Raw genomic sequence first — 14,136 nt, forward strand, 5'->3', positions numbered from 1 at the left:
TGGATAGTGGAGTAGGTATTAGTTGTGGTTATTTTTTTGTGTAAGATTCGATAGGAGGAATAAGTAGTGAAACAAGGCTTCATTTGCGTTTTTTTAGCGGCAGGTTAAGATGCTGGCAGCACTCAGATTTTCTTTATCACAATAAAAGCCATAATTGAAAAATATAAGGCAATATAGTTAACAATCTAGTCTGTAAAAAAGAAAAAAACAAGAACAACGTTGGAACGGACATTTAAAAAAATGACAGACGAGACTGTTAACTATATTGCCTTATATATTTAAATGATGGTTTTTATTTTGAAAAAGAAAATCTGAGTTAGCGCTGCTAGCATTATATCCTGCTGCTAGAAGAACGGTAATGAAGCCTCGAATGGCCATCACTAGGAATAAGTATTGTATTATTGTAATGCGTATATAATTTTTTCCGACGTTTGAAGTCTGTGATTGCTCACACACTCCAAAACATGAATACATGAATGCTTGTTTACAGACACTAGAAGACGAACAAACCGGAACAAACACAATCGTTGTGATGCGGAACCTTTTTCCGCTGGATATTTTGTTTCTGTCAGATTTTCTAGCAGATGGAATTTTGTCACTTGTCATGTGATTTTGATTAGCCTAGCTAAATTATAGCAATTTTCCATTCAGTGAGGTTGTATTAATTTGTCTATTTTGCACAGTAACATTTCGCTTAAATATGCTTTTGGTGTTATCTGACGAACATAAGGAGCACCTAGGGTTTCTTCCAGAGGTGGATTCTGTAGGTAAATATGACCATAACATTTAGCATCACAACATTACCAGCTAGTTACCAGCTGTCATGTGACTACAGTTCGTTAGCTAAACCAACGAAAGTTTCTAAGTATTTCAGCTATTTGCCCAGCCAATACAGTGCAATATTGCATTAATTTCGATAAAACGTAGTTTGATAGGTCGTAGGCTCTGTATCGGTTGCCTCTGTCCAGGAACAGCCTAACCGATGAGGGGAATTTTCAGATAGGGTGGCTAGACGTCCCCGTTTTCCGGGCACAGTCACCGTTTTTGGTGGCCTGTCAGCGGAAATGTCACCGTTTTTAACTGCTTTTAAAAACAGTCCGCAAAGTGAAATTATATTTTACGTTGCAAGAAAGACCGGGCAGCAGAGCCTACCGGTTGACATCTCCATCACGTTGTGCTTGTTTTGGCCAACAGAGGGAGCTGCTCGAAATAGAAGCTTCATTCACTCTTGTACTAACTACTTGTTCGCGCTAGTTTTAGAGAAAACTCCGCTCGAAGCTAGTAGGTGTCAAGTGCATCCGCAACATCAACACAAACGTCTTTTCAAGACAGGTTTCAGTCGTTCAAGTTACTAACTATTGATGTTATAATGTCACAATTTATTAAATAGATGTTCTGCGCTATAAGGGTTTAAATAGGTAATGTGAGCTATATATACTAAGTTACCTAGCACGGATAGCTAGCAACTTAGCTAACGTTCACGTAAACATGCAGTGGATGGACTATTTTGAAAATATGATTATATTAAATGAATGCAAAATTCATTATGTAAATATTTATTTGTATATTACACTAAGTGTTTTCGCATTATAATAAGTAATGTAAAAATATATGTAGACATTTTCATGGATAACATTAGCATAATGTTTTCTGTTAGAGAGTTTAGAGAAAGGAGATGAGGATGACTGGATAGGAAGAGTGAATGAGATAATGGAGGATAGGTTAAGATATGATTACAGAGCCTGCCAATTTATTATTCCAAACAATGTTTTTAAAGATAAAATACAAAAATGTGGCAAGCAATGGGAATCTGTAAATCAGAGAATTTTATCTAATAGTGTACTGTTATTAAAGATTGGAGGAAGAAGGGAGTGAGAAGGAAAACATGTGTGAAGCAAGGAGTGTGTTGAAGAGTCAGGTGGAAAGGTTAAGAGAAGGAAAGGAAGATGAGCGAAGAAAAGAGATTCTAGTAGAAGAAAAATTGTAAGCAGAGTGACAAGCAATCCTGAAGAAAATACATTATTATGGGAAGTCTACAGATTAAGTTGGTATAACTATATTATATATACCAATCTCAACAACATAATAAAGAAATAAGATAAGTATTTCACATATATTATTGTCTCTATTAAATTTTGCTGATGTTCCCTTTTGCTCTTATTCTACCCAGACTACCAAGACCATTGAATGGCTGTCCAGAGCTGACAGCTTTGTCTTGTTTGTTGTGTTTCTGTAATATGGTTTTCTGTCTATCACAGTTTGCCTGTTAAACCAAAACATGAAAACGGAACTGTTCCCCCTTTTTATTTCAAAGATAATAACATCAGTTACTTTAACGATATATTGACCTGCAAACTGGAAATTTCGGTTTTCATTTCAGAAATCTGGTGATCTTATTTTTCGATAACAGCTGGATATACAGTAGTAGGAAAGAGAAGTCCACCAGGTACAATCAGAGGGCTCATATCTGCTACAGACAGACATAGTTGCAGTGCCCAGTTATTTCTCTATACAGGAGTCGTATGAGGTCTATTGCCTGTATTTTATTTCAATAATCTCAAAGGGGTTACAGGTTAGGTTGTTTCTGGACAGAGGCTACAGTTGCAGAGGGCTATCTAACATTTCTTGTTTTTTCTCATCAGTGGTTAGTGAATTTGGGCGAATAGCAGTGGAGTTCCTGAGAAGAGGGACAAACCCTAAGATTTATGAGGGAGCTGCCAGTAAGTATCAGATTCCAAGCTTCCATTTTGTTGTCTACAAAACATCTTATCAATGCAAAGCTCTGAAAATTTTTTTCCATACACAGTTCCATTTTGTGAAGCTTTGTTCATAGGGGCTTCGCTCCTATTGGTTTAACCCCTCTGCCAATTGGCAGACACTGAACATTTTAATATGCAGATTTTGCCTCTTGCTGTCACCTGGCTGACAGCTATATCACAGAGGAACACACCCTGCTCAGCCTCCCTTTTTTGGACACAAGAAAGTTTAGATTATGCAATCTACGGTGAACATGGATAAGCCAAGGTTGGCTTCACCTATTCCGGCCGCTGGAGCGGCTTTGAGTAGCCCGGTTCCCCGACTGCTGACTGCGTCTGCCTCGGGGAGCGTTACGGCCATAAACTTTTTGGTAGACGCCAGCCTCTCCTGGTGTGGGAAGAATAAGCAACGTTTTTTCGGGGAAACCCTGTCTAGCTCCGCTCTTTAAGGGCTAGCAAGGTTCCTCATTACCATGGCGGCACGTCTCAGCGTCTGTTCACACTTCTCCGGTCTCAGGCTCAATTGAGTTCTGTGCCGGCGCTGCAGCGCAAGCTCGTCCTCCCTCACTCCGGATGAGTTTGTTTGGGGATGCCGGTGGGTCTGCTGTTTCAGGCTGTGTCGATGGTCTGATACTGACTTCCCTTGAAAACAGTCCCAGTGGCCTAGTGGTATATGCCCTGGCCTGCCATCCTGGCGACCAAGGTTCAGTTCCCAGGTTGGGAATTACTTTTCCTCAACTGTCAGAGTGTTTTTGCGGGCTGGCTCTGTGCCTGGTTGCCATGGCGACACGTCTGCAGTGGTTGCTTTGCGCTCTCATGTGTCACAATCGAGCTGTCCACAACCGTGAGACGAGTTTTGTTTTTGCGGCGTGTGCGGGCTCTGCCAGTGTGCCGCTGTGGTGAACAACGATGTCTCCTTCCCCCGTGTTGGTGGGCGATTCTTCGTTTCACTTTCCCGACTCATCCGTGCTTCCTGTTCTCTTTTGGGAATTTTTGAGCTGCGCCTCCACTGTTGGCGGTTCGGTCAGCTGCGGGAGGGGCATGGTGGGAAATTGAAAAATTCCCGCTGGCTGACTGGTAAGATCCCCATTGGCATTCGGTTCCAGTTCTGTTTTTTCTCTGAGCAGGGTCTTAGGTCTCGAGGGGGACAGTTTCTCCTTTTCGCCAGACACAACAGGTGATTTGTACTCTGTCTCCATAGTTACAGATGTAACTAATGAGGAGACGCCCGGGTGGGCGCAGCCTGTACATGTCTTCCTCTCCCTTCCACATTAGCCTGGCCTTGGATGAGGTGGCTGTATTCAGACCCCCCCACCACGGTCAGGGCAGTGGAAGTGTACTATCGGTGGGTGTCCATAGCCCTCCAGCTGTGTGCTCAGTCACTCTTTCTGGGTTGCTCAGAATGGCATCGTCTGTGCATGCTGCCGGCCTGGTTAGACCTGACTCTGAAAAGGGGTTACGCTCTACAGTTTCATTACCCGCCTCCACCTTTCTCAGGAATGGTGGAGACATTGATGACGGGACCTCCTGGGGAAGGAAGCTGTGGCACTGGTCCCATTGGAGCACAAGAGGCTTTACTTCCCCTTACTTCCTTGTGCCCTGAATGACGGTAGAAGGTGGGCGATTTTGGATTTGTGCCTTTTCAACGAATGCGTGTCCAAAAGGCAGTTTCACATGCTCACGGTGAAATGTCTGTTGGTGTGCGTGTGACCTGAGGATTGTTGTGTCAGCGTCAATCTCACCCTTTTTCCTTCCTTTTTCTAATGCATAATTAAAACAAAAAAAACAAAATACAGACAAACATAATACTATTTAAGTGGTGCATCGTCCCTTGCTTTTATATCCAGGAGATGTGAGGGCCCACACTCCAGCAAAACCACAGGCCCATATTCACACTTTCAGATTAGTGACTCCACTCACTCATTTGGTTTTTGCTGTGAAAGAGCGTTTGAGCACTGTCCATGGCAGCTTTGGGCGCATTGGAAGGGCTGGATGGTGTCTTGAGGCGGTGTTCTTTGCAGTCATCCAATGGCCTGTGTGGCTGTTAGGCGCTCGCCATTTGCTTGGTGGTCTGGGGTTCGACTCCCGTCTGGGGCTGTGCGAGTATGTTCCTGCCTGGGCATCATCAATGCATGGTGTGATGCGGAGCGGTGTCACGGTGCGCTTTAACGCGTGACGCTGCTGGGGTCCTACCTGAGGATCATAAAATATCTCTTCATAACAGCCAATTGCAAAAGCCTTGTCATGAATTTGTACACCTTCAATTGTAAGTGTAGATTGTATTAAATTAATGGATGGTTTTATAATAACATCCTTTGTATAGCCTTGATTCACTCAAGTGGAGCAGTCCTTACCAGCTCCAGGTCTTGGAGTTGGGAACACCTGATGAAGAGAATTCACAATGTGCGTTGCCTGTTAGACATGAAGTAGTTTACATTAGATTATAATGCATCAGCATGTGGGCTCTGGTGCTCCAGTAGTTTTCTTTAGCTGGGTGGGTTTGATTCTGGTGTACTTCTATTTGAGCATACATCTCTAACTTCCCACTTTCTATCAATGTCAAATCCATTTATTTTAGGTGAATAAAAAGGACTTATGTCAAAGGTAGACACAAATGAGCCATGGATTTATTTCACATATTTGGAACCATGGATGATTAAATGATTATGCAATTAAAAGAAACAGAAATGCATTTTCCTTATGAGGATCATACATGGTGTGTTCCTTTGGGCATGTGTGTTCAGTGTTGCTTGGGTCCCTTGTTTGGGAGTGTTTCTGAACTGGCCCTGAGCACTCTGATTCCGTTTTACTGCTTGAGGAGGTGTTGGGTGGGTTGGTGCCGTGTGTCTATTCCTTACATACCTGATGTCTCAGTGTGCGAATGTTTTTGCCTTCGGCTGAGCTGAATGGAATTGGATCGAGAATGGGGACTGTGTTCCCTTGTGCGATCTGTCCTGCGTGGTGCCTGTCTCTGTGTGGGGATGTATATTTCGGGCTCGCTCGCTTTGCCCTAAACCAATAGGAGCGAAGCCCCAATGGGCAAAGCTTCACGAAATAGAATTATAGTTACTTTTGTAACTCCAGTTCTGAGTGGAGCGTCGCCCATCGGGTTCATGCTCTGACCGGTCTCTGAATGCTTTTCTCGTGAAGAAAGGTTATTCGGGAGGCTGAGCGGGGTATGTGCCTCTGATATAGCTGTCAGCCAGGTGACAGAGAGTGGTGAAATTTGCATATTCAAATGTTCCGTGCCTGCCGATTGGCAGAGGGATTAAACCAATAGAAGCGAAGCCCCAACGGGTGACGTAACTATTGTTATATTTTGTTTAATACAACGTTGCAGTAATAAAACTGTTTCCTATTTTCTTAATGTGTCTTTTAGGGAAACTAAGTGCTGATGCCGAAACTGTGCAGCATGGTGTGGAAGGACTTATGTACCTGCTCACCGAGAGCTCCAAACTAATGGTGAGTGGGGTAAATTCAGGTATATGTTAGAGGTTTAGCATGAAGCCTGTCCTGTACCTTGTCTGTGTTCTAGATCTCTGAGGTGGACTTCCAAGACTCTGTGCTGGTGCTGGGCTTCACAGATGAGCTGAATCAGCTGCTGCTGCAGCTTTACCTGGAACACAGGAAGGAGGTCCGACACATTCTCAGTGAATTGACCCCCTCGCTACCACACTACCACAATCTTGAGTGGAGGCTAGATGTACAGGTATTGTGTTGACCATCTGTCTGCCTGTGCGTATATGTGTTTTCCCTTGTCTTTGACGGTACAGCTAATCATTTATGGCAGATTGAGCATCCGACCAGTTAATGAAAGCTTGCTCGATTTAAACCTTGAGCAGGCAGTGGGAAACATTTTCAGTCCTTGAGCAAGGCAGTTAACCCTAATTGCTCCTTTAAGTAGCTCCAGATAAATATCTTCTGCCAAATGACTAACCAAGTGTCTGAAGTGTCCTCCTTTCCCAATCTCTCTTTATTAGGTGGCCAGTCGTGCTCTTAGACAGCAGGTAAAACCTACAGTGAGTATGAAGCTGCACTTGGAGGACCGTGGTGAGAAGAGTGCGAAGGTATTACAGACTGACCCTGCAACCCTGATTCACCTAATCCAAGAGCTGGAGAAAGCCCTTGCTGAGCTCAAGACTACCCATTGCAGAAGGATCCTACGCAACATCAAATAGGTTCCCCCCACTGACAGTGATGTCCATTATCAAACACAGGACTTATCAGATGTAGGAGCACAGAGCCCCCTGCAACATCAAACAGGATTATTTGCTCTTACCAGAGAACTGTGTACCACAAAATATGTATTTCTCAACATTGGATTGAGCCCTGCCAGCAGAGGGTGCTACAGTTTACCCTGCATCAGGAATCACATGGATAGGAAATGGTCATCTGTCACATGGGATACAATTCTTGTCTACTGTATCCTGTTCTCCTTTTCTAGATCTGTTTGGATTTTCAGGGTGTAGTCAGGATTATTGGTGGGGGGGTGGTGTCTAAAACCCACTGGAGACCAGCCCTGGCCACAGTTTGAAAATGTGTTGTGAACCTTGTGTTAGGGTGTAGAAATCTGCTCCCTTTTCTGGTGTGGTCCCTTCTGGGTTTTGGAAGCAAGGGAAAACTGAATCAAATCTCTTTCATACAGTTGTGGCCAAATGTATTGGCACCCTTGCACTTTCTTCAGACAACTCAAAAAGATCTCTAAAAATAGGATGAAATTCAAGATATTCTGTCTCCACAATTCTTTATGTCACTGTTAATATTACAGAATGTATTTTTTTTAATATATAGAACCTTAAATCGTTTTGAGAAATGGCATTGACATGATTGACACCATACACAGTTCGGTGGCACAGCCTTTGAACAAACAAAGTGCGATCAAGTGCTTCCTTGTGCCATGAATGAGCTCCTGGCACCTCTACAGTTTGTACCACGGTTCGGCAAACTACTCCACTTCTCCCAGATTTGAAAGGAGCCTTCCCAACTACTGTTTTCAGATCTCTCCACAGGGTATCAATAGGAATTGGATATGGACTCAGCTGGCCATTTCAGAACAGTCCAGCATTTTGTCTTTAACCATTTCTGGGTACTTTTTGAATTGTTTGTGGTCATTGTTCTGCTTGATGAACATGACCCAGCTTTCTGACATTCAGTGATTCCAAAGTGCCTTGGTATTCTCCTGATTTTATGATCCTATGTAAATTCAAGGCACCCAGTGCCAGAGGCATCAAAGAACTCCAAATAATCACTGAACTTCCTCAATGTTTGACAGTAGGGAAGAAGTTATTTTCACTTAGTTGCCTGTAAATGGAGATGATGTGCTCTACCAAAACTTTAATTTGGCATCATCTGTTGCCAGTCCAGAATGATTGTGGCATGTTGAGGTGTTTTGGCAAATTGCTGTCTGGCTTTATGTCTCTCTGTAGTGGGAGTCTCCTACCATACAAGTTGGCGATAGATTCTGAGTTTAATCTGTTGTATCTATCTGAAGGGCATCTTGAAACTGTGTGGCAGTTGATCCAGCTGCTTTCTCCACCATTTGAACAATTCTTTGCTGCAATTTTCTATCAGGTTTTCTCTTTTGGCCACATCCAAGAGTAGTTGACTGATGTTGTATAGGCCTTAAACTTCTTGATAATATTGCATATGGTGGAAACAAGAACATCAAGGTCTCTGGAGATGGAAGTGTGACCTTGATATTGTCTATGCTCAGATACTATCTTGTCTGATCTTTGGTTTTCCTTTTCTCTGTGCTCATTGCAGTACACACTGACACAAATCGTGAACATTTATATTTTCTCTATTCAAACTGGTTGAATGTGAAATATTACAGGGACCTGCAACTCACTACAAGTGAGTCCAAAGTAAAGGAGAATTTTCATCTTGAAATATAATTATTTCTAACTACATTTAGAAGGTGCCAATAATATTGTGCAGGCCATTTTAGGATTTTGGGGGTTTGTGTCTTTACATTTGAAATTATTTTTAGGAAGTGCAAGAGTGCCCATACTTTTGCCATGACTGGACCATAGGCTACAATAAAGATTATTCTTAAATAATCCCATGACATGCATGTACATTTTGTCTTAGTTTTTTCCTATTATGTGTGAACACAGTGGATCAGGATTATGTCAACTGGGTTACATCGTACTTAAATGGATCTTTGTGCATTTATTTTCATCAGGGTATTAGACAAGGAGACAAGACACACTAAGGTCTTTGTGTAAAGGTAGAAAAGATGTTCCCTAATTGCCATAACATTTTGTGAAGTAATAAAGTAATCAGAATACTAGGTGGAAAGGAGGGCATTAAAAACATTTGGTCTAAAGTATCTGTTCTTACATCAGTTTAAAAATGGTCTCAAATATCACTTCATAACAGCCAATCGCGAAAGCCTTGTCATGATTTTGTACACCTTCAATTGTAAGTTTAGATTGTATTTAATAGATGGTTTTATAATAACATCCTTTGTATAGCCTTGATTCTCTTGACAGAGCAGTTGTTGAGGAACATAAGGAGAGGGTAAGATAACACTCAAGTGGAGCAGTCCTTACCAGCTCCAGGCCTTGGCATTGGGAACCCCTGATGTACGGAATTCACAATGTGTGTTGCCTGTTAGACATGAAGTAGTTTACATTAGTTTATAATGCTTCAGCATGTGGGCTCTGGTGCTCCAGTAGTTTTCTTTAGCTGGGTGGGTTTGATTCTTGTGTACTTCTATTTCAGAATAAATCTCTAACTTCCCACTTTCTATAATGTCAAATTCATACATTTTATGTGAGTAAAAAGGACAAAGGTAGACATAAATGAGCCATGGATTTGTTTTTTACATATTTGGAACCATGGATAATCAAATGATTATACAATTAAAATAAACCGAAATGCAATTTCCTTATGTATAAAAACTACACCTCTACACCATCACATAAAATCACAAAAACTTGGTCTGGCTTGATCGATCTAAGGCCAGATCTACTAAAATAATGTGCTCTAGACAGATGAAAGGTTGAGTTGTTAGGCCACAATGCCATGTTTGGGCAAAATAAAACAACCTTCCATGTCGCGGTTTGCCTGTCAAAATTGATAGAATAAAAATGCAATTGGAGAATAAGGTATGTATCTACTGCGGTCAAAATCACTTGTAATTATACACAGACTAAATAGTGGAGGTGGATATTAACATCAGAAAATTTCCCAACTCCTCCAGCTCAGATTGATGGGTCATTTCTTACAGCTAAATTAGACAAATTTCCTAGGGTCCATCATCTTCCACAATCGCAACCTAGAGGACAACATTGCAAGAGATTTGGCTTCTGGATCGATCTCAGTGTCCATTCCCATTTTCATCCAAACCATCTGGATTGGGTCTGTCTGCCCACGGCAGAGGGACACTGCAACACATTGTACAGTCCACAGTAAGAATCCTCAGATTCCACTTGCCATCCATCAAGACCTCTGCATAACTCTGGCTAGAAATCGGACAATACACAGGTGCTGGTCATAAAATTAGAATATCATCAAAAAGTAGATTTATTTCAGTAATTCCATTTAAAAGGGAAACTTGTATATTATATTCATTCATTACACACAGACTGATATATTTCAAAATGTTTATTTCTTTTAATTGTGATGATTATAACTGACAACTAATGAAAATCCCAAATTCAGTATCTCAGAAAATTTGAATATTACTTAAGACCAATACAAAAAAAAATATATGTTTTGAAATGTTGGCCAACTGAAAAGTATGAACATGAAAAGTATGAGCATGTACAGCACTCAATACTTAGTTGAGTGCCCCGGATAAGCGGAAGATGATGATGATGATGATGATGAGTTGTAATAATATATATATTTTTAAATAAAATATGGATAATGAATTTAGAAGAAATAAGAGGTGTACCTTTCAGAAGAGAGGTAAAGAAACACACCACACTTGTTTGTAGATCTCTAACCCATATGGATTGTGAGCTATTAAATAGTGAGCTATTTCATAAAAAAACTTTTCGGAATAAATTAAGGGGTACCTCTCAGAAGGGAAGTAAAGGAACACACCACACATTTGTAGATCAAGGGTTGGGTAGGTCACTTTTTAAATGTAATTCGTTACAGTTACATGTTACCTGTCTACATTTGTAATCAGTAACTTAACTTTTTGATTACTCAAACTTAGACTTTCGTATTAAGAGGATTAGAAGACAGAATAACATATAACCAACTGAACACCTTTTGCAGGATCAATCAATGTTAGAGTGTACAGTTCCTTTTGAAACAATTTCTAAAGCATAGCTTTCCACTTCAATATGATTGGGCTACATCTCTACATTACAAGCTAAAGGTCTGTGAGATATTCAGTCATTCCAATGAATCCAATAATCCTTCCAGAATCTGTGTTATGTTTTATCTGAACTTAACCCAAAATCTAAGAATGTGTTAGCCTATTCTATTATTTGTTTTATTCATATTTTCTATTGCTTCAAAACATTGAGAAATGTACATTTCTCAAAAAGGGTATTGACATTATTTTATATAAAAATCAAGATATCTGTAGTTTTTATGAGTACACTAAATCTGCAGTAACCTGATGTTTAGTTCCACAACCACCAACATTGTCAAAACGTTGCAGAAACTCCAGGCACGCAAATGCACGTTTGCAATCGTGAACACCCGCACACAAATACGTTTTATCCGTGCAAACATAACCTGCAATTATTAGGGCTACCAGCGATGGATTTTCAAAACACTAATCAAAGAAACAAAACTGGGATTATACACCTGCACTCTTAGCTTAAAGTCAGTGTCATCAGCAACCAATGAATGACATTTTCTGATATGCAAAGCAAGAAGAATCACATAGCCTACCTGTTTAGAGTTGAGATGAGAGCATCAAATGCAAATCATCATCCTTTGGCAGAGTGTTTCTGGACACACCTTTTCTCAAATATCGTGATGAATTCCGTACAATGTTGAATCTTGAAGGCAGCGTCATGTTACAGCTATCTAACAAATAGTTGCCTAATCTTCTAAACAATTCCTATCTGAAAAATATATAACACCAGGTAAGCTTAATTTTTCTGAGAAAGATGCATCAATAGTAAATAACTACACTGATCAGCCATAACATTATGACCACTGACGAAGTGAATAAGATTGATAATCTCGTTATCATGACACCTGTCAGTGGGTGTTTTTTTGTAATTTGTTACATTTAATCTGTTACTCACCAACTCTGCAGGTGATATTTATTCTATTCAAACTTTTACATAGATTGTAGAAAAGGTAAGCATCAAATTCAGGGTGAGATGATCTGCTGGCCTTCAAACATGATTACATATTCTTCAAAAATCACAATAAACCCATCATAAATGCTATCCCACCGAGCAAAGGACGGTTATAAGACATCTTTCTGGTTAAAAAGTTATTAAATATTGATATTTTGTTTAATGTTAATATTTTGCTTCACCAGAATGCACTACGTCAATTGCATATTACAGTCACTTATGTGAAAATATTCATAAATGTTCACACAAACAAACGCTCACACACTCTGTCCTTTGATGGCCAGGCATAAACAAAATAACCTGCAAAACTGTCGCAAACTCAAAAGGATGCATGTACATTCAACAATATTAATAAATACATGCTTAAACAGAATCAAGTGTTGTTTACTAATTAAAACTCAATATAGAAGTAGAATTGTTCTAAGCGGTTCCATTTCTCATTAAACGATTAGGAGGAATTTACTTTACACACTACCTTATTCTCAGTTTTAGCTGTGCATGCCTGACTTTCTCTTTTTCTTTCCTTCTCTGTCTCTCTCTCTCACACACACACACACACACACACATCTCTTAGAGTCACTGTGGTAGGCTTTCTGGCGATGTGCATCTGTCTCAGAGAACAGTTGACTTTGGCAGAAGTTCAGCTGACGCCTGACATAGAACCCTGTGACCCCCAAAACCCTACCCTGAGAAGCCCACCTGTCACTATGTCACCATGACCTCTACACCAGCCCCCTCAACCCCAAAGGTTTTGAGTAAAGGATGGCCTATGGAATACAGTCAATATAACTACTAACTCTAATATTTGAGTAGAACAATTGCAGTTTTTCTTGGTCTGTTGTAGTTGTTTTTGTTATGTCTGTAATTAGCACAATATGCTATGTTCGATAACAGTGATATTTTTTTTATTTCAAAATAGTAATTGTGTCATTATGGGTCTATTGTTACAATGATTTAATTACCCATATATTAAGACCAGAGAATGCGTTCCCACTCATGCATAAGGATACTGGTATAGATGTCCTGGTTGAGTAACTAGTGTGATAAGAAACAGAACAGCATCAGATGTGCATCCAAAGACATATACAGTGGGGAGAACAAGTATTTGATACACTGCCGATTTTGCAGGTGTTCCTACTTACAAAGCATTTAGAGGTCTGTAATTTTTTATCATAGGTACACTTCAACTGTGAGAGACGGAATCTAACAAAAATCCTGAAAATCACATTGTATGATTTTTAAATAATGAATTTGCATTTTATTGCATGACATAAGTATTTGATCACCTACCAACCAGTAAGAATTCCGGCTCTCACAGACCTGTTAGTTTTTCTTTGAGGAAGGTGAGGGATCATCCCAGAACTACACGGCAGGACCTGGTCAATGACATGAAGAGAGCTGGGACCACAATCTCAAAGAAAACCATCAGTAACACACTACGCCGTCATGGATTAAAATCCTGCAGCGCACACAAGATCCCCCTGCTCAAGCCAGTGCATGTCCAGGCCCGTCTGAGGTTTGTCAATGACCATCTGGATGATCCAGAGGAATGGGAGAAGGTCATGTGGTCTGATGAGACAAAAATAGAGCTTTTTGGTCTAAACTCCACTCACCGTGTTTGGAGGAAGAAGGATGAGTACAACCCCAAGAACACCATTCCAACTGTGAAGCATGGAGGTGGAAACATAATTCTTTGGGGATGCTTTTCTGCAAAGGGGACAGGACGACTGCACCGTATTGAGGGGAGGATGGATGGGGCCATGTACCGCGAGATCTTGGCCAACAACCTCCTTCCCTCAGTAAGAGCATTGAAGATGGGTCGTGGCTGGGTCTTCCAGCATGACAACGACCCGAAACACACAGCCAGGGCAACTAAGGAGTGGCTCCGTAAGAAGCATCTCAAGGTCCTGGAGTGGCCTAGCCAGTCTCCAGACCTGAACCCAATAGAAAATCTTTGGAGGGAGCTGAAAGTCTGGCGAATCTGGATCTGGAGAAGGTCTGTATGGAGGAGTGGTACAAAATCCCTGCTGCAGTGTGTGCAAACCTGGTCAAGAACTACAGGATCTCTGTAATTGCAAACAAAGGTTTCTGTACCAAAT

General features: G+C 40.8%; 1 protein-coding gene across 2 annotated transcripts; it reads left to right on the top strand.

Moving 5' to 3' along the window:
• The first annotated feature begins 532 nt into the window (after positions 1–532).
• commd2 (COMM domain containing 2) lies at positions 533–9,084 on the top strand. 2 transcript variants are annotated; one of them, XM_010905774.4, is made up of 5 exons: positions 533–767; positions 2,643–2,720; positions 6,136–6,218; positions 6,292–6,465; positions 6,737–9,084. In XM_010905774.4, the coding sequence occupies exons 1-5, from the start codon at positions 701–703 to the stop codon at positions 6,932–6,934; spliced, it is 600 nt and encodes a 199-aa protein (XP_010904076.1). In that variant the 5' UTR covers positions 533–700; the 3' UTR covers positions 6,935–9,084. The 2 variants fall into 2 exon arrangements, with proteins under 2 accessions (XP_010904076.1, XP_019899848.1); XM_020044289.2 differs by lacking the exon at positions 533–767 and adding an exon at positions 774–1,332.
• The last annotated feature ends 5,052 nt before the right edge of the window (positions 9,085–14,136 follow it).

Source organism: Esox lucius, chromosome 8 (assembly GCF_011004845.1).
Source record: "Esox lucius isolate fEsoLuc1 chromosome 8, fEsoLuc1.pri, whole genome shotgun sequence".
Classification (NCBI taxonomy): Eukaryota; Metazoa; Chordata; class Actinopteri; order Esociformes; family Esocidae; genus Esox; species Esox lucius.